This window comes from Phragmites australis, chromosome 7, assembly GCF_958298935.1.
Source record: "Phragmites australis chromosome 7, lpPhrAust1.1, whole genome shotgun sequence".
NCBI classification, from domain to species: Eukaryota; Viridiplantae; Streptophyta; class Magnoliopsida; order Poales; family Poaceae; genus Phragmites; species Phragmites australis.
The window spans coordinates 13,392,749-13,416,933 of NC_084927.1; the positions used below are offsets into that span (position 1 = coordinate 13,392,749).

The 24,185-nt window shown below is 46.8% G+C and overlaps 1 protein-coding gene and 1 long non-coding RNA gene across 2 annotated transcripts; one reads left to right on the plus strand and one right to left on the minus strand.

The window, feature by feature from the left end:
• Window positions 1-2,904: 2,904 nt before the first annotated feature.
• Window positions 2,905-4,516, minus strand: LOC133923997 (bisdemethoxycurcumin synthase-like). The gene is made up of 2 exons (XM_062369336.1): window positions 4,273-4,516; window positions 2,905-4,176 (listed from the first exon to the last, which is right to left on the minus strand). The coding sequence occupies exons 1-2, from the start codon at window positions 4,466-4,468 to the stop codon at window positions 3,173-3,175; spliced, it is 1,200 nt and encodes a 399-aa protein (XP_062225320.1). The 5' UTR covers window positions 4,469-4,516; the 3' UTR covers window positions 2,905-3,172.
• A 2,529-nt stretch (window positions 4,517-7,045) lies between these two features.
• LOC133923996 (uncharacterized) lies at window positions 7,046-8,712 on the plus strand. Its single transcript, XR_009910738.1, has 2 exons — window positions 7,046-7,355; window positions 7,429-8,712. It is a non-coding gene; the product is annotated as an uncharacterized LOC133923996 (long non-coding RNA).
• Window positions 8,713-24,185: the final 15,473 nt, after the last annotated feature.

Genomic DNA, 24,185 nt, shown 5'->3' on the forward strand with positions numbered 1-24,185 from the left:
TGGGAACAAATGAGGATTTATGTGGATTTGAGTTAGGAATCATGTTGCTAGACGGTTGAGCAAAGTCTAGACCCTGTACACCCTTCTAGGCATTTTTACCTTTGATTTAGAGAGACTCCCAGGTTAGTTTAGCCACTAAAAGAAAACTCTAGAGGTCAACCTCAGATAGGGCGTCCAGCTCGTCTTGAGAGAAGCTACTCTCTGAACTAGTAGAACTGGCACATAAATGCTGACTTGAGAAGAATGCTTCCTCTTTAAATAGGCCATATTGAAGCATCCTCGAGCCATATCATCATCGTCACTATATATATTTTCCTATCACCATGCCACCCTCTGTACTTCTTCTTTTTTTTCTACATGCATGACTCCAGCAATGCGTACATGAGTAGTATGCAATGCTTGGCAACATGATTATTTTCTCCTAGGCAATGATCGAGTAGTGAAATCCCTTGTGAATTTTGGATTGCAAGTTTCATTTGTATACGGATGCTGTTTGAATACGGACGATGTTTTAGAGTCCTCTACCATACGCTGAAACTTTTGAAACTCTCTTTTATTGGTGAAGTTCCCCTCCCCATCGCGCAACATCTACTCTAGATCATCGGTGTCGGCGTCGGCCAACATCTCTTCTAGATCATCATCAACCAACGTATCTCCGGCAGGCGACATATCGGTATATTCGTCAGCCGGCATATTGGTGCACAAGTCTTCATCTTCTCTGCTAATGTATTGCCCTTCCTGTACGATCTCAGCTTCACCGTGCTTGGTCCAACGAGTATAGCCAGGCATGAAGGCCCTTGGTATCAAGTGGGAATGTATCTGCTGGGTGGTAGAAAATTATTTCTTGTTCTCGCAATCGCCGCATGGACAACACATGTATTGAGACTTTGCATTTGACTTCTGCATCGCGGCTTGTACCATGAAATAATCCACACCATTCTTGTACTCTGCGCTCACACAGCTGGCATCGTACATCCATCTTGTATCCATCTATAATTATATCATTATTATAAATCCAAACTCATAACATCTAGAAGATTTTGCTATCACCATAAAATAAATTACCTCGTCATCTCCTAGCGGCAATTGGCCCAGGTTGGAGGAGCCGTCTTTTGTATCCTTTCGCGTACGCTTCCGATGAGTATTTGTTGGTGCCATCCCTAGAAATTTTCTTTATTATTCAAAACTTTTGTAAGACTAATTAAGTAAAAATAAAAAAATACAATCATACACAAAGTTTATATATTGGAGCTTGCTAATTAAATAAGATATAAAAAATATAATTGGATCTTACTACATACCTAAATATCATGGAGAAATTTTCTAATTCATTAAAAATCAAAATAAATACACTCATACCTAAAGTTTTCATATAGGAGCATGCTAATAAATTAAAATATAAAAATATAATTGAAGCTTGCAACATACTTAAATATCATGGCTAATTTTTCTAATTCATTATAAATAAAAAATAAATATGCTCATACCTAAAATTTCTATATTGGAGCTTGCTAAATTAATTAAAATATAAAAAATATAATTGAAGCTTGCTATATATCTTAATTTTATGGCTAAATTTTCTAATTCATTAAAAATAAAAAAATAAATATGCTCGAACGTATAGCTAATGTAAATCAATAATAAAGTCACTTTCCACCGTAAGCTACTAATTGAAGCAATCGTATAATAAATGAGATATAATTGCATCTACATTGTCTTAAAACATCATGGCCATAGGTGTATCTGCATTATTTCAAAATTTAGAGGAATTTAGCAAATAAAATTCAACTAGAAATGGATTGAAGATGAAGTTGCATACCTTCGAACACCTAGGGCATAGGGATTTCTCAAAAAATTTTGATGATCAAAAATGGCCGCCACAGATCAAACATAACTCCTCTCTGTTGTGTACTCAGGCTTAGGGAAGGAGAGGACAACTTTTATATAATCGAGACATCACTGCCGGCTTATATAGCAAGCTGGCAGTGATACCCTGCTGTCACTGCCAGTCGGTGGATTAAACCAGCAATGAAGATGGAGCAGGGTATCACTGGCGGCTGTTAGCTTGAGCCGGCAGTGATTAGAAATCACTGCCGGTCCATTAAGAACCGGTAGTGATAGGTCGGTATATATAGGGGTATATAGTAGTGGCCGTATATTTTGTACATATAAAAGTTGGACGATAAGGATTTTTTGCTTCTTATTAACAAAGGATTTTGTAGCGTTTTTTTTTGGATTATAGATTAATATGGTAATTTCTATCGTTTCACCTCCTAGCTGGATTAACGTGAGGTTTAAAGGGGAGCCTCCGATTAGAATACACTAGCTGTTAATGCACGGGCTACCTCTATATCTTTTCATGCTTTATAGCGCTAATAATTAAACTATACATATTGTAGTATTTAGTCTTCGTAAAGTTATTTCCTGCAAGGGAGTCGTTTTATTTTGAATTTGATTACTTATTAATTCTATTAGGGATTAGTCATGATATAATCGTACTTCAAAGGAAGTCATTGTTTTTGGATTTTGAAAATGAATTTTTATTAATAGAAGTACGTTTTAGATCTTTTTATTATTGGATTTTTTAATATAAGTATATATTCACTTGGAAATCAATTGCTAGCATCGTATTTTACAGTAGATGAAGATTTGTTTTACTCGGACAGCATCCCGGCCAGAACTCTACAACAATTTTGATAGAGTTAAAATATTTTGGTGGTACTATTGTTTGCTAAACTTACCTGTAACGATTTTAAGTATAATATCTTCCATGTATGTCTTAATTCCATCTTGATCACTCCGCTCTAGACTAAATCAAAGCATGCATAATCAATATTCAGTTATTGAGTTTCATATATATATAGGTAGACATAACAGTACTCTCCGTATTTTCTTACAAATCCAGAAAGCTTAACAATTATGGAAGTAAATCTGGAAATAATCATAATGACAGATCTAACACAAGGACCGTTCCATTAAGTACGCAAATATATATTTGGGAGAACAATTTGCACGTTTTGGTCAAATTGTACTCCACCATCATGACCTAGAGATGAAGTATATCACAGTCGGGTGTTACATTTGCATTATTTTATTATCTAGGACGTGGTTTACTTTCTTTGACTGACGTGTGATATCTATACTGCGTGTATATATGTAGAACTGTACGTAATTAAGTTTCCTTGAGACCACGTCCGCATGCGGACCGCAGCACCATCGTCTCGATTGTGATTCCCGGTCCGAAGGCCAGCATCGCACCCCACTCAGGCTGCTGGTCACCTTCCTCCTCCCTGCGGCGGCGTAGCTCATCAAGCACGAAGACTATCGTCGCGCCGCTCATGTTCCCGTACTCGCGCAGCACATGTCGGCTCGCCGCCAGCTTCCCAGGCTCCAGCTTGAGCACCTTGTCTATGTTATCCAGGATTGGACGGCCACCCGGGTGCACCGCCCAGAAGAGGTCGTTCCAGCTTGGAACATCGACGTCGTCTCCAAGCGCCGACCTAATCGCGTCGAGCAGTGTCTGCTCGACGTTCTGTCCTAGGAGCATCGGCACCTGGATGGCGAGGTGGAAATCTATGCCGCCTCCCGCGACTTGCATGCCGAGCGCGTACTCAGTTCCCGGTATCGTCGTCTGCGTGGCTGCGACCATCTCAAACAGCGGGCGTTCATCTCCGGTGAAGGGACCGGCACCAACGATGACGGCACCAGCGCCATCGCCGAACAGAGCGTGGCCGACGAGGTTGCTCCCGTCGGGCCCGCCGAAGCAGACGAGGGTTATCTCGGAGCAGGCCACGAGGACGCGCGCGCCGCGGTTGTTCTCGGCGAGCTCCTTGGCCAGATGAAGCGCCCTGCCCCCGCCGTAGCAGCCGTGGAGGTTGAGTATGGTGCGGCAGACCGTCGGGCGGAGGCCGAGGAGCGAGGAGAGCTCGAGGTCGGCGCTCGGGGCGCGGCAGCCGGAGTAGGTGCTGAAGATGAGGTGGGTGATGTCAGTGGCCGGACGGCCCCACTCGGTGATGGCCTTCACCGCGGCAGTCTCAGCGAGCTTCGGGACCGCGGTGGCAACGATGTCGATGCGAGCATCGAGAGATGGCAGCTCTCTGTCGATGAACTCCGGGTGGGCAAGGAGCATTTCTTCCGTCATGTGGAAGTGCCGCTTCTCGATGCCTGTTTTCTGGCCTGAAATAAATTGGAATTAATTATAAGTTGTAAGATTATAATATATTGACGACTGTAATCATATAGTACTACGTTAACGTGAGCATGCATGCTTACATATTCTCGTTAGCTTTTCCTTGAGGTCAGTAAGGTGGTCGCTCTTGGTGACGCGGAAGAAATGGTACGCGAACTCGTCCTGGGGCACGATGGTGCCCGTCGGGTTAGCCGTGCCGATGGCGAGCACGGCCGCGGGGCCTTCCGCGTGCTGCATGCTCCGGCGGCTGTCATGTACGGCGCCGTTAGCTCTTGTCATGTCTTGAGTTGTTGGGATGGGAAGAATGCTAGAGATAGCAAGCTCGCTCGGTGCATCTAATGGGCTCTGCTGGCTGAGGCTTTATACTGGTCGATCGACCTAGCAACGACCTTTGCCAACCTTCTTTTTTAGAATATATTAATTTTGCTAAATATAATGAATATAAGCGGGACTGTGCGGTTTTGAAACTCTTGGCTTAAACAAAAGCCTCTGCCTGACGTCTTTCAGTTTGATCTGTTTTATCGAGAAGGTCTACGGTTCGAATCCGTATAGCCCTAATATGTTCTAATTTATTAGAATTATATAGATATCCTCCTATTTTTCCTTTAGTATTGTTTTCCCTTTTATGCTCTTTCGCCCAGCTAGATATCAATATGTATCTCAATCCTTTCCCAGGCATAAGTTGGATATTTACCTTATCAACTAGCAAATCAACAGGGGATCTATTTGATTAGGCACCTGAATTGGCACCTGAATCGGACTGAACTGACTATTTGTCAGGCTACTGTTCTCCTATTCTCTCGAATCCATAAAGTAAGACATTGATTTTGCAATAAGAAATCTGTGCTTTCCACTCCGTAAGCATTTCTTGAGGATTCCAATCAGTATATCTCATTCGACTCGGGAATCCCTTTGGCTGTCTGCTAGTCGACCTATGCCCGATCATTCAGTTTGCGACTTACAGTAGCTTGCCAAACAAATGCTAATAGAAAAAAGAGTACAGTTTATTTCACTACCCACTGGGGGTTCTTTTCACCTTTCCCTCACGGTACTACTTCGTTATCGGTCACCCAGAAGTATTTTGCGGTTTTTACGATTTATCGAGTGGTTTTCTCGAATTTTTCACATTGTCGGTAACCGCTCGGTTTTCTCGGTAACCGCTCGGTTTTCTCGATTTATCGAGTGGTTTTCTCAATTTTCAGTGAAGTTCAACAAAAAACCCAAACATTATCTCAATCTTCTAAAATCAATAACTAATTCATCTGAGCTTCAAATCAAGTGAAACAAATTTTGTTGGTTTCCTTGTGACATGATCTACATGATAAAAGTATTTATACTCATAAAAAGTTCAAAATTTTCTGTCAGAAATTGTATTTGTTAAACTAAGTTAAATGCATAGTTTACTCTTTGCTAATCCAAAAATCATGAAACTAATTTTGTTAGTCTTCTTACATGATCCTATGTCTTTTAAAAATACATGAACTCATGAATTAGTTATTGTAACATGCATGATTGTGTAAATGTGTTGCGACTAGATTAATTCATAACTGACCCATCACATCTCAAAAATTACTGAAACTACTTTCATTAGCTTATTTATACTATGATTTATGTAGGAAAAATAATAGTAGACATGAAAAAGTTATTTAAAGTGCTGTTTCTTAACATATTCACTTTATGCTTGTGAACTTTGTAAAAATCATAGATAAATTAATAAAACTCTAAATAAAGTGAAATCAATTTTAAAGATTCTCTTAAAATACGTTTTACATAAGAAAAATATGTGTTTGCATGTTACACTTTTCCTTCATGAGTTAATAACTGAGCCGCACTCTTCAATTTTTTTCATTTTTTTCAAACTTCCTCCCTGTAGAATATGATGCAAACGACATTATTTTTGAAACTTTTTTCACAGAAGGTCTTAGAATTGTGTCTAGTTTTTTTAAGATTTTTTTTAAAATTTTTTTAATTTTTTTGAATTTTTTGAATTCAAATTCGGTTACCGTTCGATTTCTGAAACCGGACCGGACCGAGAAGGTCGGTAACCACGATTTTTGGACGGTTACCGTCGTATTTATGAACCGTGGTCTAGGGTCAAAGTGAAGAAACCTTCTATTCGTTTCAAGGGACCCCATCTCAAACTATGTTGGAGTTTTATCAACAATTTTATTCCAAAAAGTGGGAAAAAGATTGAGCCGAATTTCATTGCAATCAATTAGAAGAATTACTGCATTTCGTAACTGATTTTTTTTCTATTTCGCTTTTTTTTTTAGACCTTCTTTCAGAAAACGGAATGTACCTAGGGAACCCTATTTATCAGATCAGAGCTGCTCGATTAGTTCGGAAAAATCGTACAGATTTTATGAAACCATGTGCTATGGCTCGAATCCATTTTAGATTTTGTATTTTAATATTTTAACTTTTATTTTAATAAGTAAAAGAAGTCAGCGTAGAAGGTTCCATCGGAACAATTATTATTTATTGCCTCCTTCAATTCTGTACAGAAATATCTTCTTTCATTTCAATATCACTACTACAGAACATATCATAAATAGCGTCCTCTCAGTACCGGTTGTGCAAAAACTGCGACTGAAGGCGTATCAGTGCCGGTTGTTAAACTTCCTAGCGCAAACAATTGCTGAGGCACCTAGAACTAGCACTAAAAATAGACTATCAGTGCTGGTTCGTGGCTGGAACCGCCATCGATATACATTAGTGCCAATTCCAGCCACGAACTGACACTGATAGTCCATTTTCAGTGCCGGTTAGAGCCGCAACCGGCACAGATAGGGTCAGACGTGAAAATTTGATCCACTCCCGTTTTGGCTCGTTTCACGCATCCGACTCGAACGTTCACTCACTCTGTCTCTCTCTTATCTCTTCGTTTCACTTGCGTCCACCACAGCCACTCATTCCTCTATTCCTCTCTCTTCCTCTCTCTTCCCGTCCTGCAAGTTTCGATCGATGGGCATCATGCGGGCTCTCACAAGCGAGCCCGAAAGCAAGCTAGTACCTGCAGCCCAGCCAGCCAGTAGGCAGCCTCTACGCCGTGTCCTAGTCCACGTTCCTGTGGCCGAAGCTCTGTGCGCGTGGACGTTCTTGTCAAAGCTAGCTAGCTTGTTTGATCATCCTACGGCTGAAGCTCTCTGCGCACGTGCATGTTCCAGTAAGTGCCAATGTTACCTAGCTTGTTTGATTTTTTTTAAATAGATCTCCTTATGATTTGAGTGTGCATGTAGCCGGAGTGCGCTGGACGAAGCTGGAGCACCGGAGGGGAGCCGGAGTGCACCGGATAGGATGAAGGGCTTTTGAGGCTGGCTGGGCCTATGGTGCGTGCAAATGCGGCTAGTTTTACTTCCCATTCGGGAAACACACCGGATCCTCCTCCTCTGATTGTTTCACCTCCACAATGATCGTACGTTGAGGTGGCAAAACGAGCGACGGAGCGCGACACGAATCAGAGAGGAGGCCAGTATGGCGGAGGAGGAAGGGAAGCGGACATGGTAGACGGTAATGTATATGGTGCTACTGGTGATCAATTCAATGGCGGTCGTGGTGATCGGCGTAGATACGGTCGGTTCGGAAGGAACTATCACATCAACTTTGGGCACAATCATGGTGGTTTCAATGGGGGAAGCATTCATCCTAGTTCTGGTTTCAATGGTGCAAAAAAAGGCATGTGTTTTGGCGCTGGCCGTGGAGGTCGGGGTGCTCTGCGTCCTCTTTATAGAGGGCGATATGGTGGTGGCACACTTTGGGGTGACGGATGGCATACCCAGCAAGCCCGAGGTGCTGGGGCCGGTGGCCACATGGGAGGCCCTCCAACGCATCCTTCGATGGCCGGGCAAACATCATCACTGGATAGTGAATCTTTGGGTGGCAAAGTGTCGGATCCCTTGGTGCTTGGTGATGATCAGGGTTAGGCTAAGGCGTCGGATGCTGATCAAGGATAGCTAGGAGCCAATGAGATGTCAGAATCAAAGCCAATGTGTGCTTTGTCAGGGAACAACATTTTAGCATAGCAAACAACAAGTTCTTTGGCAGAGGGAGGGGCAAAGGCAGCTACGAAACAGGCACTGGCTAATGGTGAGGCCAATTGTAATGGACCGGAGCTGTTCAAGATTCCGAAAGGCAAGGAAAAATTCCAATTTCGCTATTTTCATAAGGGTCATGTATCTCAGGAATGTGTTGCAGTACTGTTTATGTGATGTACGTGAAAGTAATGATCATGTTACACACAAGTGTTGTTGGAGCAAGAGTTCGTCTTGCCGTAGCAAGTACGTTGAGAGTTTCTTCTAAGGAGGGGGGACTCAAGCTTGGGGACGAAGTTTAAGAGGAAGGAACACCACGATGTATTGATGGTAGAAAAATGTATCACTCTGGGAGGAGTATCACAACGTTAGCTGTCTTGCTTGTTCTCTCCCGCTGTGTCCGTGCTTTGCCCAGAGGACCATGGCCTCCTATTTATAGAGCCATCCGTAGCTTGGCGTGCAAGTTATCATAATGTACAAATATCCGGTATCTGACGAAATTACTGGGCCTTGTCCCGGATAACTACCTTCTACCCTATCGAAGAGATAAATATCCACCGTGGTAATTATCGTGGTGCCTACCCCCTGAAGGGAGCGAGACGGTCGCCGATTGCGACTCGGCGCCGCACTGTCAGGGGTGTCAGAATAGCCTTCATCATGCTGGGGTGTCAGAGTGGCATCCATTAGCCTAGGCCTTTAATGCCAATCACTTTCTTGTAGGCAAAGCACGACTGGTGCTCCCCTTCTGGCAGATCTTTCCTAAGGCCTGCTAAGTCACCCCACTGCCTTCGGGTAGGCGGCCCAATCAGCCCTAGACGGGGGTCTCTGGAGGCATGGAACCGGTAGGTGAAGGCTTTGGGAAGCGAGACCCCAAAGGGCTGAGGCTTCGGGAGGCCGAAGCTTCGGAGGACCGAGGCTTCTGGTGGCCGAAGCTTCGGAGGACCGAGGCTTCAAGAGGTCATGTTTTGGGAGGCTTTAGGAGCCGGACCGTTTCGGTCGTCGAAAGAGGCGACGCCGCCTCCATCTCTGCAGGGGAGGTGGTTGCCCGCTACTCTAGCCTGACCTTTGGCTGGGGAGGGCATGCCTATCGAGATCATTGATATCTTCAATGATGATGATTAGATCGAGTGGGATCTCCTGTGAAGGGAGAGTGAACCGGCATCTACGGGCCCCGCGGCGAAGCAGGAGTAGGCCGGAAAGGCGAGGGAGAAGGCCCCATCAGTGACCTCCTCGGACTCCTCAGCGTCCTTCAACAGCTCGGGAGCTGGCTACTTTATCAGCTTCCGCAGTGGTAGGCCGCAGATGAGGCACATACGCCGTCCCATGTGTGTCCCCTACCAGGACCTGTAGAGGTGAAGGCGGTCACCGGGATGGCGTACTTGGTGACGCCGTGATATATCCATGTCACGGCTGAACTTAGTCACCTTGTACTCTTTCTCGCCCCGTTTTGCTCTGTAGGGATCTATCTTCTTCGTCGCAATTTCTGTACTATTGCTTTAGTTTGTATCCCCTAGATGTACTAGTTGTTTATAATATAACGTGGACCTTCGGGAACGGTCGTGTCTCCTTCCGTATCATAATGTGAGGGGATCTTTCAAACGGGTGACCGCATGCGCGCGTGCTTTCGTGTCTCTGAACCGTGCTTCTTCGTCCCTTTCAAAGGCGATGGCTAGTTTTTCTGACGACCGAGGCACCGAGCCTTTGTATAGATCATTGCTGATTTCGTTTCTTCTAGGGGAGAGGTGGCCTCGAGAATCTGGTGGTGATGGATACATAGGGTAACTAAGTTGAACCGGGTGGAGCAGTGGCGACCTCGTCGTCCCCGGTTACTGCATACTCCTTAGGACTGGGACTGATAGGGCCTCCTTCCTAATTTGTTCCAGATTTCTGACTCAGCGAAGTCCCTTTGGAACCTTTGGAGATGAACTCCGGAGGTAGTCCTTGACCCTTCACATTCTTTAGTGACTGTCCAGGTTGAAGGCGATGATGTGTCAGAGGCGCAGCCGAAGGCTTGGCAAGAGAGGTGGTCCACGACCCCCTTGGCCCTTAGCTGCTGCCCGGCTTCGGAGGTACTCCACGCGGAGCCTGACGATGGAGCGTCGGAGGCAAAGCCGAAGGCTAGGCGGGAAAGGTGGTCCATGACCCCCTCGACCCTTAGCCGCTACCTGGCTCTAGAGGTACTTCGTCTGGAGCATAGCGACGACGTGTCATAGGCAAAGCCGAAGGCTAGGTGGGAGAGGCGGTCCATGACCCCCTCAGCCCTTAGCCGTTGCCCAGCTCTGGAAGTACTCCGTCCAGAGCCTGGCAACAGCGCGTCAGAGGCGAAGCCGAAGGCTAGGCAACAGAGGTGGTCCGTGAGCACTGGACCCTTAGCCGTTGCCCGACTCCGGAGTTACTCCGTCCAGAGCCTGGCGCTGGCGCGTCGAAGGCAAAGCCGAAGGCTAGGTGGGAGAGGTGGTCCGCGACTCCATCGGCCCTTAGCCACTGCCATGAATTGCGATCTTTGCAATGGATAGTCGAGGGTTCCACTATATTTCCCATGCCACAAAACGTGGGCTTTTATTAAATGTTAGTACAACACTCATAAAATGATATATGAAAAGTGTTCTTAAAAGAGATGCAGGGTAATGATTTTACCTTTTACCATATGTGTTTGAGTCGTGCAGGTCATACCTTTCCCTATAAGGAAGGGGATCCTTATACCCCTTCGTATCCCTTTGGCATGGAGGCATTTAGCCTTCAAGATGCCAGGGTACTTTTCCTGTTAGGTCCTTTCAGAACCTTTTCGCCCGGTGGAGTTTCCAAAGAAACATCTCCATCGCGGGGGTTTTTGGAAATCTCTCTGTTTTACCAGAGGTTTTCTAAAGCTTTATGTTTTTACCGGAGGTTTGGTAGAGCTCTTCGTTTTTATCGGAGGTTTTTGGGAGTGCTCTCCATTTTTGCTGAAGGTTTGGTAAAGCTCTCCGTTTTTACTGGAGGTTTTGTAGGACTCTCCATATTTACTGGAGGTTTGGTAAGGCTCTTTGTTTTTGCCGGAGGTTTGGTAAGACTCTCCGTTTTTACCGGAGGTTTATTAAAGCTCCCCGTTTTTGCCGGAGGTTTTTGTAAGGTTCTCCGTTTTTGTCAGAGATTTTTGTAAGACTCTGTTTTTGCTGGAGGTTTTTGTAAGACTCTCCATTTTTGTCAGAGGTTTTTGTTAGACTCTCCATTTTTGTCGGAGGTTGTGAGACTCTCCGTTTTTGTTGGAGGTTTTTGTGAGATTCTCCGTTTTTGTCGGAGGTTTTTGTAAGACTCTATTTTTGTCGGAGCTTTTTGTGAGACTCTCTGTTTTTGCCGGAGGTTTTTGTAAGTCTCTCTATTTTTGTCGGAGCTTTTTGTAAGACTCTCCATTTTTTTCAGAGGTTTTTGTAAGATTCTCCATTTTTGTCAGAGGTTTTTGTGAGACTCTCCGTTTTTGTTGGAGGTTTTTGTAAGACTCTCCGTTTTTGTTAGAGGTTTTTGTAAGACTCTCCGTTTTTGTCGAAAGTTTTTGTAAGACTCCTCAGCATGTATTAATGCTGAAGGTCCTACACACTATCAGAGCTATGCAATACCTTCAAGAAAACCTAGGTAGTCTTGCCTTCCAGGTGACCTAGGCATGTTACGCCTGCGGTGTATAGACTTGTCGTGCTCCCAAGGAAATGCCCGCAGCGCACCACAACACTGTCCACCAAGGATGTGCCCTAGCGCGTGGCATTTATATGACTGAAGCTATGCAATGCCTTCCAAGGCATCCTGGGTATAATCTACCTTGCAGGTGACCTACCAGGGCAAAGCCTACCCTCCGGGAAACCTTTTCTGGTGACCTTGGGTTTAGGCAAGCGATGCTTACTGGTGCGTGGGCTTGTCACGCCTCCAAAGAAATCCCTCGGGGGCGTCACAACTATATTACCAAGGAAGTCCCTTGATAACCGGCATCTACACACTATCGAGGCTACACAATACCTTTCAGGAAACCTAGACAGTCTTGCCTCTAGGTGACCTAGGCATGCTACGCCCACGGTGTGTAGGCATGTCATGCAACGAGGATTTCTTGCGATAGCATTCCTCAGAGCACCTCAAGTCCACCACCGAGGACATCCCCTGGGGCGTGGCTTCTACACCCGAGGCTATGCAAATGCCTTCCAGGGCACCTTGGGCATAATCTGCCTTGCAAGTGACCTAGGAATAAGCGGCGCCCGCGGTGTGTGGGCCTCACTATCTACCGAGACTACGCAATGCCTTCCAGGAAATCTAGGTAGTCTTGCCTTTTAGTTGACCTAGGCATGCTATGTCAACGGTACGTGGGCTTGTCACGCCACCCGAAGATGTCCTACGGGTGGCGCCGCAACATGGTCTATCAAGGAAATCCCTTGATACGTGCCAACTACAATTCCGAAGCCGCACAATGCCTTCCAGGAAACCTGAGCAGACCCGCTTCCAGGCGACCTAGGCACGATGCATCTGCGAGAGTGTAGGGATTTTGCATGGTTATACTAGCTAAGTTTTGCAGTTTACTGTTGAAAATAAGAAGCTAGTTGTAGCATAAAACATAGCTAGGTTATATAAATATTCATGCTAAATGAGAATGTAACTTGAGTTCTACTGCTTATACCTAGTGGCTATCTATTGAAAAAAGACTTCTAGCCGTAAGGTTGGAGGCCTCCAACAGACTCTAACCTGGCCGTATGAAAGACGGATTACTAGGTAAGCTACTTGGTGGTTATTAGCGGGCGTATCTTTGCAGAAATAAGGCCTCTATCGCGAGGTTTGGTGACCTCAAAGCCTGTGGCTAGGCTGGGAAAGGCGATGCTTGCCCCCCTCAGCCTTTAGCTATTGCCTGACCCAGGAGGTAATCCATCCGGGGCTTGGCGACGGCATGTTGGAGGCGTAGTCGAAGGTTAGTCGGGAGAGGTGGTCCGCGACCCCCTCGGCCCTAAGTCGTTGCCCGGCTCCGGAGGTACTCCATTCGGAGCCTGGTGACAGCGTGTCCATGACTTAGTTTTTGTTGCTGGTTGTAGTACTGTTGGTAGGGTTGGTAGTGTCGGTGCAGGGTTAAGGGACCGGGGATTTACCCAGGAGTTGACCCAAGCCCTCCAGACCCTACGTCATCCTTCGTCCGCTCTTTCTGCGGTCATGTATTATACTTACCTTCCGAGGTATTCCTCCCGGAAGGTCAAGAGGGTGCGGTAATTATTAATGTTGTGGTCGCACCCTGGTCCGTGCAGGACGCACCCGTGTGCCTCCGGGGGCACCAGAGCTTGGAGTTGTCGTTGGGGTCGTTGCTGAAGGCAGTGTGTCCTGGAGCCTATGGTTTCCCCCAAGTTTGCTTCCCCCTTGGGAGACCATCGATGCTGCCAGGTGCACCAGCCTTTAGGGCTGAAGTGGTTCTAACTATGCCTCCCCAAACGAGGTGGAGTAGGGGTTCCCAGTGCGTGGTTGGCATTGTGAGGGCGTCGGCGGAGGCGCTGGCGGGGTCGGTGCACCCCGGAGCCCTCCATCTCCCTGGAAACCTCTTTCGTCAGAGGGCCCCAAGGAGGGTGCTAGGTGGATAGGCTTTTCCGAAGATGTTGGCTCGCTCGGGGTGTCCCAGGTGTGGTTGAAGGGGATACTTGGAAACCAAGTCCAGGTGGGAGCACTCCTGGGTTGGACCGCCCAGAACCATTGGAAGGCGGCCTGCTTGACCCTGGCTTTGGCCGCATCCTCTCCTGAGATGGTGAGGTCTTCGTCGTGCAGAGGCTGGAAGGCCTCCGCGCCATTTGGTGTTCCTATACCGACGCAGGGTTCTGAGTTGGCCATGGTCGGAGGAACGCCGTCCCACACGGAAGTGGGGTTGGAGCATGCATACGGTGCATATGGCTGAGGCAGCCATGCATATGCTTGCATGCTTGCAACAGTGGGTATGACGGTTTTAGCTAACCCTTTGATGGTTTTTTTGGTGGATTCCAACCCCTCAGCATTTCTGTGTTCGTATCCCCATGGACGGTGCCACTGTTGGAGCTAGAGTTTGTCTTGCCCCAGCAAGTATGGCGAGAGTTTCTTCTAAGGAGGAGACTCAAGCTTGGAGACAAAATTTTTAAGGAAGGAACACCACGATGTATTGATGGTAGAAGAATGTATCACTCTGGGTGGAGTATCACAGTGTTCGTTGTCTTGCTTGTTCTCTCCCGCTGTGTCCGTACTTTGCCTAGAGGACCATGGCCTCCTATTTATAGGGCCATGCGGAGCTTGGCGTGCAAGTTATCATAATGTATAAATATCCAGGATCTGACCAAATTATTGGGTCTTATCCCGGATAACTTACCTTCTACCCTATCGGGGAGATAAATATCCGACATGGTAATTATCGTGGTCCCTACCCCCCTGAAGGGGGCGAGTTGGTCGCCGATTGCGTCCCGACGCCGCACTGTCACGGGTGTCAAGATAGCCTTCATCACGCCAAGGTGTCAAAGTGGCATCCATTAGCCTAGGCCTTTAATGCCGGTCACTTCCTTGCAGGCAAAGCACGACCAGTGCTCTCCTTCCGGCAGATCTTTCCTGATGCCTGCTGACTCACCCCGCTGCCTTCAGGTAGGCAACTCGATCAGCCCTGTTGAAGATGGTCACAAAAGAACATCTACTGTTGGGGAGGTTGAGGAATCTCTAATGCAAGAGAAAGAGGCTTACTACCGAAACATGGTAGACGAGATCCTTGATAAGGTAGTGGAGAAACGACTCGAGGAGATTAGTTACAAGGTAGGCAAAGCACGACCAAGTCATCTTCTTCTGCAGAAGATGGTCACAAAAGAACATCTACTGTTGGGGAGGTTGAGGAATCTCTATTGCAAGAGAAAGAGGCTTACTAGCGAAACATGGTAGATGAGATCCTTGATAAGGTAGTGGAGAAACAACCCGAGGAGATTAGTTACAAGGTGATGAATGATGGAGATGTAGAGGAAGATAAGTCCTCAGCAGAAGGGAGCATCTGGTGGCTGCTTATGATAGGCATTCTAACCATGGGTGGAGGGTAGATTTGAGCTCCGTCGGACATCCGATGCCAGAGCCTGACCATCCCAGGTCACATGATATGCAGCAGGGCCTTGCCTTTTGTGTTGCATCATAGAGGAACGAAGGTTCTGAGGGGGGTTGCAAAACGGGGGTTGCAAGCTTAATTGGAGCTGAACTGGAGTGTGTACCTATGGCTGGTGGGAAGCAAGACTTGGAGGGCTTTCTGGCACAAAGTTTTCAAACTGTAGTGAATAGAAATTCCATGGGTCAGAAAACCTTCTTGTCACCTTCGCGCAGAAGTAAAAGGAGGGAAGCAACAGCTAATGAACACTCGTTGGAGAGAGCTACAAAGTTCAAGTCTTGGCGCAACCTCGACTCACCAATGGATGGTATGCATAGTACTTCTATTTTGTCTTTTACCAATTCTCGTATTTCATCTAATATTCAAAATATAGGAATAGCTATGTGGAAGAATTATGTTGAAGTACAAGAAGGAATTAATCAAATAAAGAAAATGGAAGTGGATCATCTTACTGTTGTTCCTAGGTGCAATGTAGATACATCTAAACAGGATACGGTAGGAGAATTAGAAGATTCTTTTGTGGAGCTAGAGTCTGATAGTGATGATGGATTCAACAACCTTTCCATTAGTCACCTATGTGGTTAAAAAATGATGGACAAGGTTATGGATGAAGAAGGTGGTCACCTAAGTGGTGAATTTCAAGCCATTTCAAAACATAGGAATACTTCTATGTGAAGTTTAAACTAAAGAACAGAGATGATGATTTTGAGTGGGTTTTGGTGGCAGTCAATGGACCTGCGCAACCTGAGCACAAAGAATGTTTCTTAACCAAACTTGTCCATACTTGTCGTTTAGACTATATTTACTGTTTTAGTTGGGGGGGGGGATTTAATATTATAAGAAACCCAGATGAAAAGAGTAATAATAGGTTTGACAACAGATGGCCCTCTTTATTTAATGCTACAATAAATGGGTTAGATTTAAGAGAGTTGGAGTTGTCAGGCCGAAAATACACTTGGGCAAGTGTGATGCCAGTTCCTACGTATGAAAAACTAGATAAAATTTTGGTAGGAACTGAATGGGAATTGAAGTATCCTAATGTTACAGGGTAACCCCTAATAAGAGACATTTCCGATCATACGCCATTACTACTTGACTCGGGCCATGCATCCTGTGGTAACAAACAATATATGTTCAAGTTTCAACTTGGTTGGTTTACTCGGGAAATATTTTTTGAGTTAGTGGCAAAGGTTTGGCGAAGTGAAAATAGGGGGAACACTCCAATGCAAAAATGGCATAATAAAATACGTCATCTTCACCAGTTCTTGAGAGGATGGGTGAAGAACATTAGTGCTACCACTAAAATAGAAAAGCAAGAGCTCTTAGAGAAGGTCAATGATTTAGATAAAAAGGTTGAAGTCAATTTTTTACAGCCACATGAGGTTGATTTGAAGCATTGTTTGAAAGAAAGATGGTTCCAACTACTGCAGGAGTAGGAAATTAAATGGTACCAATGGGCCAAAACAACTGATTTATTCGAAGATGACTGCAATAGAAAATACTTCCATTTGGTAGCTAATTGGAAGCATAGTAAGACTCGTATCTTTCAGTTAGAACATGGTGATGAAATCATCCGAGGAGATGAACAATTACAATCATATATAGCCCACTATTATCAAGGTCTATTTGGACCTTCGGATGGTGTGGTTTTTTCTATGATTGAAAACCGTAGAGATGATATCGCCCAGGTTTCAAATATTGATAACGAGATGTTGACAGGTATATTTACGGAAAATGAGGCGAAAGAGGCAATATTCCAAATGAAACATAACAAAGCACCCGGACCGGATGGATTCCCTGTGGAGTTTTATCAGGTCTTTTGGGAGGTCATCGAAAAGGATTTGATGTCGCTCTTTCACGAGTTTCATAAAGGGACTTTACCTCTATTTTGCCTCAATTTTGGAACCATATCACTGCTACCAAGGAAGAAAGATGCTTTGCAAATTCAACAGTTTAGGCCTATTTCCCTCCTAAACATGAGTTTTAAGATCTTCACGAAGGTTGGGTTAAATAGGCTAATAGGGGTTGCGCATAATTTATTTAGACCATCTGTAACACCCAAAACTTCAAAATTTGCAATAATTTAAAATTTTGCTAGAAATTAAATAAGTGGATTTCATTTTAGCTCTATAGGAAATTAATTTCTAAATTTAATTTGGAATAGGTTGAATGTTTGTTGCATTCATGCCGTTGTAGTTGCAATAAGGTTTTATTGTGTGGGAAATTCTTTTTGCTAAAATTCGCTAGAGTTCGCTCGGTTAAAATCCCTTTTGGAAAATAAGTTTGAAAACCTAAAGCAAAGAAAAAAAAGAAAGGATTCTAAAATGGAAAACCCTTCCTGGGCCGTCTTCCTCGCGCCGGCCCAACCCGCCTCTTTCCCCCTCCCTTTTCTCTCCCGCTGTGGGCCGCGCCCCTCCTTTTCCCGCGCCGGCCCGCAGGCCGAGCCGGCCTGCCGCGCCCACCGAGCCGCCTCGCCTTCGCCCGCCTCGCTGCCAAGTGGGCCTGGCTCCGAGCCGAGCCGCCCTCCCGCCCGAGCTGCCTCGCCTTCGCCCGCCTCGCTGCCAAGTGGGCCCGGCTCCGAGCCGAGCCGCCCTCCCGCCCGAGCCGCCGAGCCGCCGGCTCACCTTCTTCCTCATCCCGCCACCGGACACCGACACCCCCAATCGCCGCGACCGTTTCAAATCGAAGCCTCCCTGTGCTTTAACTCTCCAATCAAACTACACCACCGTGATCGCCACCCCCTATTTCCTCCATTTGAGCCGTTTCACCCTTGAATTCCCACTCGTTTGCATGGAAACCGAAGTTTTTAGTGCATTCGAGCTGCCGGCCGAATCTCCTCGAATCCGGCCGTTCCACTCTTCCTCTCGGGTATTTAAGGGCTCCATCGGCATCCTTGTTCGGTTCCGCACCCGAATACCCCATTTCCCCTCTCTCTTGTGCACGGATTCGAGCCGCCGCCATCACCTCCATTGCCGCTGGTAAGGAGCTCGGTCGCCGCTCTCTTTCTCCTCAACCGAACCGCAATTAAGCTCGTTCTTCGCTCTTATGGTGCCGCCGGACCTCTAGGAGCTCACTCAGTCGCTTCTTGGAGCTTCACCCGTCGTCGGACGCTGTTCCCGCCGAGCCGCCTCACCTCCGCCCGCCGTTCTCCGTCGCCGGCCACCTCCGGACCCCTTCCGCTGCCGTCAAGCCCGCAGTAAGTTTCCCCGCGAGCTCCTCGTTGCTATGCGCCAAGTCCCGATGCATTCTGTGGCCGGATGCGCCTTTTGCGCATCGCCGGCGAGCCCGCCGCCGTCCCCGTCGTCGCCGGCCGCCGCTTCCACCGTTGAAACCGCCGGCGCCACCCCCTTTTGATTTCTGGCCGTCGGATCCCGGTTCTTCGGCCCGGATTAAACCGGCCAATTTTCATACCCCTTCGGTCCACCATGGACCGGTGGACCGATGCCCTTTCAGTGGTCAACAAGCCCGTAGACCAACTCCATATCATTTCCAATGAAGAAATAATTCAGTAATTGTTTTATTGCGTCATAATCCAATTTTCAGTATAAAATTATTTCGGTTTACTCTCTGGAAAACATGTAAATTTTGCAGTAAGGTCCCTACATCTTCAAAAGCTTATAACTTTTTGCTCGTAGCTCCGATTTTGGCGACTTCCGCGTCAAATCGTTCGTAGCGTCCTGTAGAATCTTTTTGTTGGGTTTTTGAATAGTTTCAGTACTGTTTGGTGTACTGTTCTTAGAGTTTTGTTTGGTTTGTGTTTTTCCAGTCCGTCGTTTAGGAGCTGAGTAGTTCGGCAACCTCCAAGACCAAGTTTTCGAGGATTTTGAGCAGCAACCCGGTGAAGGCAAGTGCCCTTGAGCATTTCTATACCAGTTTTAGGACTTGCAGGTGTAGTTTTTATCCTTCAATATGCATGCTGTCCAAAATGATATCCCATGCTAGGGTTTACTAGTTTTGTCTCGATATTTTCCTTGTCGCCGTTGATGTATCGGGTTAAGAAGATGGGTAGATCATGCTAGCGCTGTCCGGGTGGGAAAATGGTTAATATTGACTAATGAACTATGTAACACTGTCCCGGTGGAAAAATGGTAATTCTTTTGTAGCAACATGGTATAGGTCTTCCCCAACAGAATGGATGGATTGTGGTGGTGCCTATGGCAAGTTTGTGTATGTATCTGTTTGGGGTCCTAAGGACCGGTTCTTGGGCATGTAACCAAGTTATTTCCGTACAACCACGAGGCCTATATGGGTACGGCCTGGCCAAATAATTAGCGACCACCGATTCTGTGGGCATCACTGGTCGAGTATGTGGCACAAGAGGGGGCTTCTGCAGCGACTCGGTCGGCTGTTAGCGGTGAAACCTTAGTGGGTGCCTACAAATCGGCGGGAGTTTTGTAAAGGCCTTGTAGTGAGACCCCAACTCCTTACCTCGGAAGTATGGAGTAACAAGGGAATCACGACTCGTGGATCTGTGCAAACTCTGCAGAGTATCAAACTGGTCGATCAGCCGTGCTCACGGTCAAGAGCGAGCTTGGACTTCTTCAAGATTAGTTGGATCTGGGTTTTGGTATGGTTGGTCGGGTAGCCAGGTAATGGGATTATCTGGTGAGCTTTGGGGTAACCGGATATGGGATACCCGGTGAGTCAAACCCCTTTGGTTATAACAAGTGTCTTCACACCTAGTAATAGGATGCCTGTTGTTGGGAGTATAGGTTAAGGCATCGTTTTAGTTGCTTAGTGCTAATAACCCCTGTCAAGCCTTTTTCTTGTCTAAAGCCTCATACCCTACTTTCCCCTGCACTTGCGGAGTACAACCTTTTGTACTCACCCTTGTTATTCTCCCCTGCATTCTTCCGCCATTCAGAAGCTGTCCTTGAAGCTGGTACCTTCGACCTCGATGTCTTCGATCCCGAGCTGCTGTTCTAGGCTGTGGAGCCCCCGGTTGACGTCTACGCCTGTGGAAGCTGGAGCCGCTGACGCTGAAGACCCCTCTTGTCTCCCGCTGTGTTTTCTTTCAGACCCTCGAGTCATTTTGTAATAAGGTTAAGTACGATGTATCTTTTGCACTGTGATGATAACACTAATGATGTAAGCGCATGTATGGAAGTTGTTCCTGGCATACATGTGTTGTGCCCGGTTTTGTTTTTTTTAAAACTGGGTGTTACAGAAGTGGTATCAGAGCCGTGTTGATCGTAGGACGCAGCCTAGGTAGACTGGACACGCTAAGGACTTATGTTTGTACAAAATTTACTTTCACAAAATTGTATTCCTCCAGTTATTCCTTTCTCGGTCTACTGCTTTTTATAAAATGGTTACTAATTTCTGACTTTTTCAAAATTTTAGATGGCCCGTACGAAGATCACCCCGCGCAAGCGCGTGCTGGTTCCCGACGTGGAGGTTCCTGCGGTTGCAGTCTGGAGGTACCAACCCCCAGCTGAGTTCTACTCCGACGGACAGCTGGCAGGGTACTTCGCCCGCACGTTGTGGTATCTGCTGCAGGGTCTTGGCTACCACGACACTCCACTCTTCAAAGGTGTCAAAGTTCTGCTTGGAGACCGTGGTTACTCCTGGACAGTTGAGGTAACAATGTTCGAGAAGCCCTCCGCCGACGACCTTCGCCGAGTTCGCCGAGTCCACACAGCCACCGCCCCCAGAGCTACATTCGAGGCAGGGATCGAGGACGCTGCTCGCCAGGCTCTAGCTGTTCTCTGCCGGGAGAACAGACAGGACCTCCGCCTCACTCAGTTCGGGAAGTTCCCGCAGCGCTCGTCAGGCAGTCTGGAGGTCATCTTCGCGCCCGTCAACAATGAGCCGGATCTCCGTTTGCGAGAGCAGGTCCGCCTCACCGCCGCCCTCTATGCCGAGCTGGACAGAGCACTCGATGAGTTGGAGGATCTTCACCAGCGCCACGCCGAGCAGGAGCAAATGATCTACGAGCTAGAGATCATGCTGCAGGATCCCGACCAGCACCCCGATGAGGCTCCACCAGCACCGCCTTCCGCCCCTGCACCGCCCCGCTCTCCTTCGCGCAAGAGGCTCCGTCAGGCAGATGTTGCAGGACTTTCAGGCACCGCCGGCCAGGAGTAGAGTCGAGCTAGGAAGATGTCCCCTAGCAGAATAAGTCGTTTAGACTCGTGTCATTTGTAGTAGGGTGTGCTTGTGCTTGTGCTTGTGCCTGTTCTGTGTAGACCTTGTTTTGAGTTGGATCTTTGCTTGAGTGTTGGTGCGATGTAGGGGTTTCCCCTCTACATTTCATCAGTTATTATAATAATAGTCGGGAGTCCTTTCTTTCCATTTCCTTCAGTTTCTTTCAGTTCTTGTCTCGTTTTCCATCCCTGTTTTTCCCTTATGCTTCTCACGCCTTGGCAACAACAGATGGTGAACACCCGACGTAGCAACAACACCAACGACAACATCAACAACAACACTGTCAACAACAACGCTGCCAACAATAACAACCTTCCTCCCCCGCCACCCCTCATGGACGCCAACCAAGTCATGACTCTTCTTCAAGGTTTGGTCCAAGCCATCAACCAGCAGCCTCAGGCTCAGCAGGCACCGCTGCAGCAGCCACAGTCTAGACTCAGGACTTTCTTGAGCACCCAGCCACCTACCTTTTCTCAGGCAATAGAGCCAATGGAGGCAGATGATTGGCTAAGGACAATTGATAGCAAGCTTCAGATAGCTCAGTGCAATGGAAGAGAAAAAGTTCTCTTTGCATCCCACCAACTCAGTGGGCCAGCTCAGGAGTGGTGGACTTCTTACACTGCTGCTCATGAGGACCCCCAGGAGATCACCTGGGCAGAATTCCGAAGTAGTTTCCGCGCTCACCATGTTCCTATCGGAGAAATAAAGCTGAAAAGGAAGGAGTTCCTCAGTCTCAAGCAAGGCCCTATGTCTGTAAGAGAGTACCTCACTAAGTTCACTCAACTGTCTCGCTACGCCCTAGTGATGTTGACACAGACGAGAAGAAGCAGGACTGTTTTCTTGAAGGTCTAAACTCCGGTCTGCAGTATGCCCTCTCTGCCAACGAGTACCCTAATTTTCAGAAATTAGTGGATAGAGCTTTCATATTAGAAAAGAAGCGCCAGAATCTAGGTGAAGAACGTAAGCGCCATCTGCAGGGTCAGTCTTCTGGCAGTAACACTCACCCCCGTTTCCACGCCCCTGCCACTGGTCCGATGTTCCGCCAGGGAGGTCAGAACCAGCCGCAGCAAAACCAGCAGAGGCCGCCGCAGAAGATGCAAGGTCAGGTTACAGGGTCTTACAAGCCCCCGATTCAGCAACAACAACAGCCTCGCCCCAACTTCCAGCAGCAGCGACCCAACCACAACCAGCCACAACCGCAGAACCGCACAGGTTAGGGGTCAGGCAACATTGGTCCGTGTTTCAGTTGCGGCCAATTCGGGCATCTTTCCAAGCAATGCCCTAAGAAGCAGCAAGGTCAGGCCCAAGGTAGCAACAACCAGCAGCAGCAGCCCCGCCAGAACGCGATGCATGGTCGCGTCAACCACGTTGCAGTGGAGGAAGCCCAAGAAGCTCCCGACGTAGTGCTGGGTATGTTCTCTGCAAACTCTCACCCCGCAACAGTATTATTCGATTCAGGTGCTACGCATTCTTTTATATCATACCAGTTTGTGAATGCTTATAAATTGCCAAGAGCATTAATGAAAAATAGAGTACTAGTAAGTTCTCCTGGAGGAGCAATGGAATCAAGGAAGGTATGCCCTAAAGTAAATATAAGCATAAGGGGGGTAGATTTTCTTGCCAATCTCATCATTCTGGAATCCAAAGGAATCGATATCATTCTGGGAATGGATTGGCTGACCAAGTACAAAGGAGTCATAGGATGTGCAACAAAGACAGTACAGCTGACGCATACAACAGAGTCAGCCATCAACGCCAGTTTGAACAAAACCAATGCAGTGGAAGATAGCAGGGTGGTCAGCGAATTTCCTGATGTCTTTCCGGAAGATTTACCAGGTATGCCACCTGATCGAGAAATTGAATTTGTCATTGAATTAGTACCTGGAACGGCTCCTATATATAAGAGGCCATATAGAATGGATGCCAATCAGTTGGCTGAGCTCAAGGAGCAAATGCAAGAGCTACTAGACAAAGGGTTTATCCGCCCCAGTTCTTCGCCCTGGGGAGCCCCTGTAATCTTCGTTCCAAAGAAGGATGGTACACAGAGGATGTGTATAGACTATCGAGCTCTGAATGAAGTAACAATCAAAAACAAATACCCTCTGCCTCGCATTGAAGATCTGTTTGATATGCTGATAGGAGCATGTGTGTTTTCCAAGATTGATCTTAGGTCTGGATATCACCAGCTGAAGATTCGTGCTTTGGATATTCCCAAGACTGCATTTGTTACTCGGTACGGTCTATACGAGTACACAGTAATGTCTTTCGGACTGACCAATGCCCCAGCATACTTCATGTATCTGATGAACAAGGTTTTTATGGAATATTTGGACAAGTTCGTTGTGGTATTCATTGATGACATCCTGGTTTACTCCCAGAACGAAGTAGATCATGAGGAACATTTAAGGATGGTATTGCAGAAACTCAGGGAGAACCAGTTGTTTGCCAAACTGAGCAAATGTGAATTTTGGTTGAAGGAAGTTCCTTTCCTCGGTCACATCATATCAGCAGGAGGTGTGTCCGTAGATCCATCCAAGGTAAGAGACATTCTGAATTGGAAGCCACCGCAGAATGTGTCTGAGATTCGTAGTTTTCTGGGTTTAGCAGGATACTATCGTCGATTTATTGAAGGTTTCTCCAAGATAGCGAAGCCAATGACCGAACTGCTAGGGAAGGGAGTAGAGTTCAAGTGGACAACAGCTAGAGAAGCCAGTTTCAATGAATTAAAGAA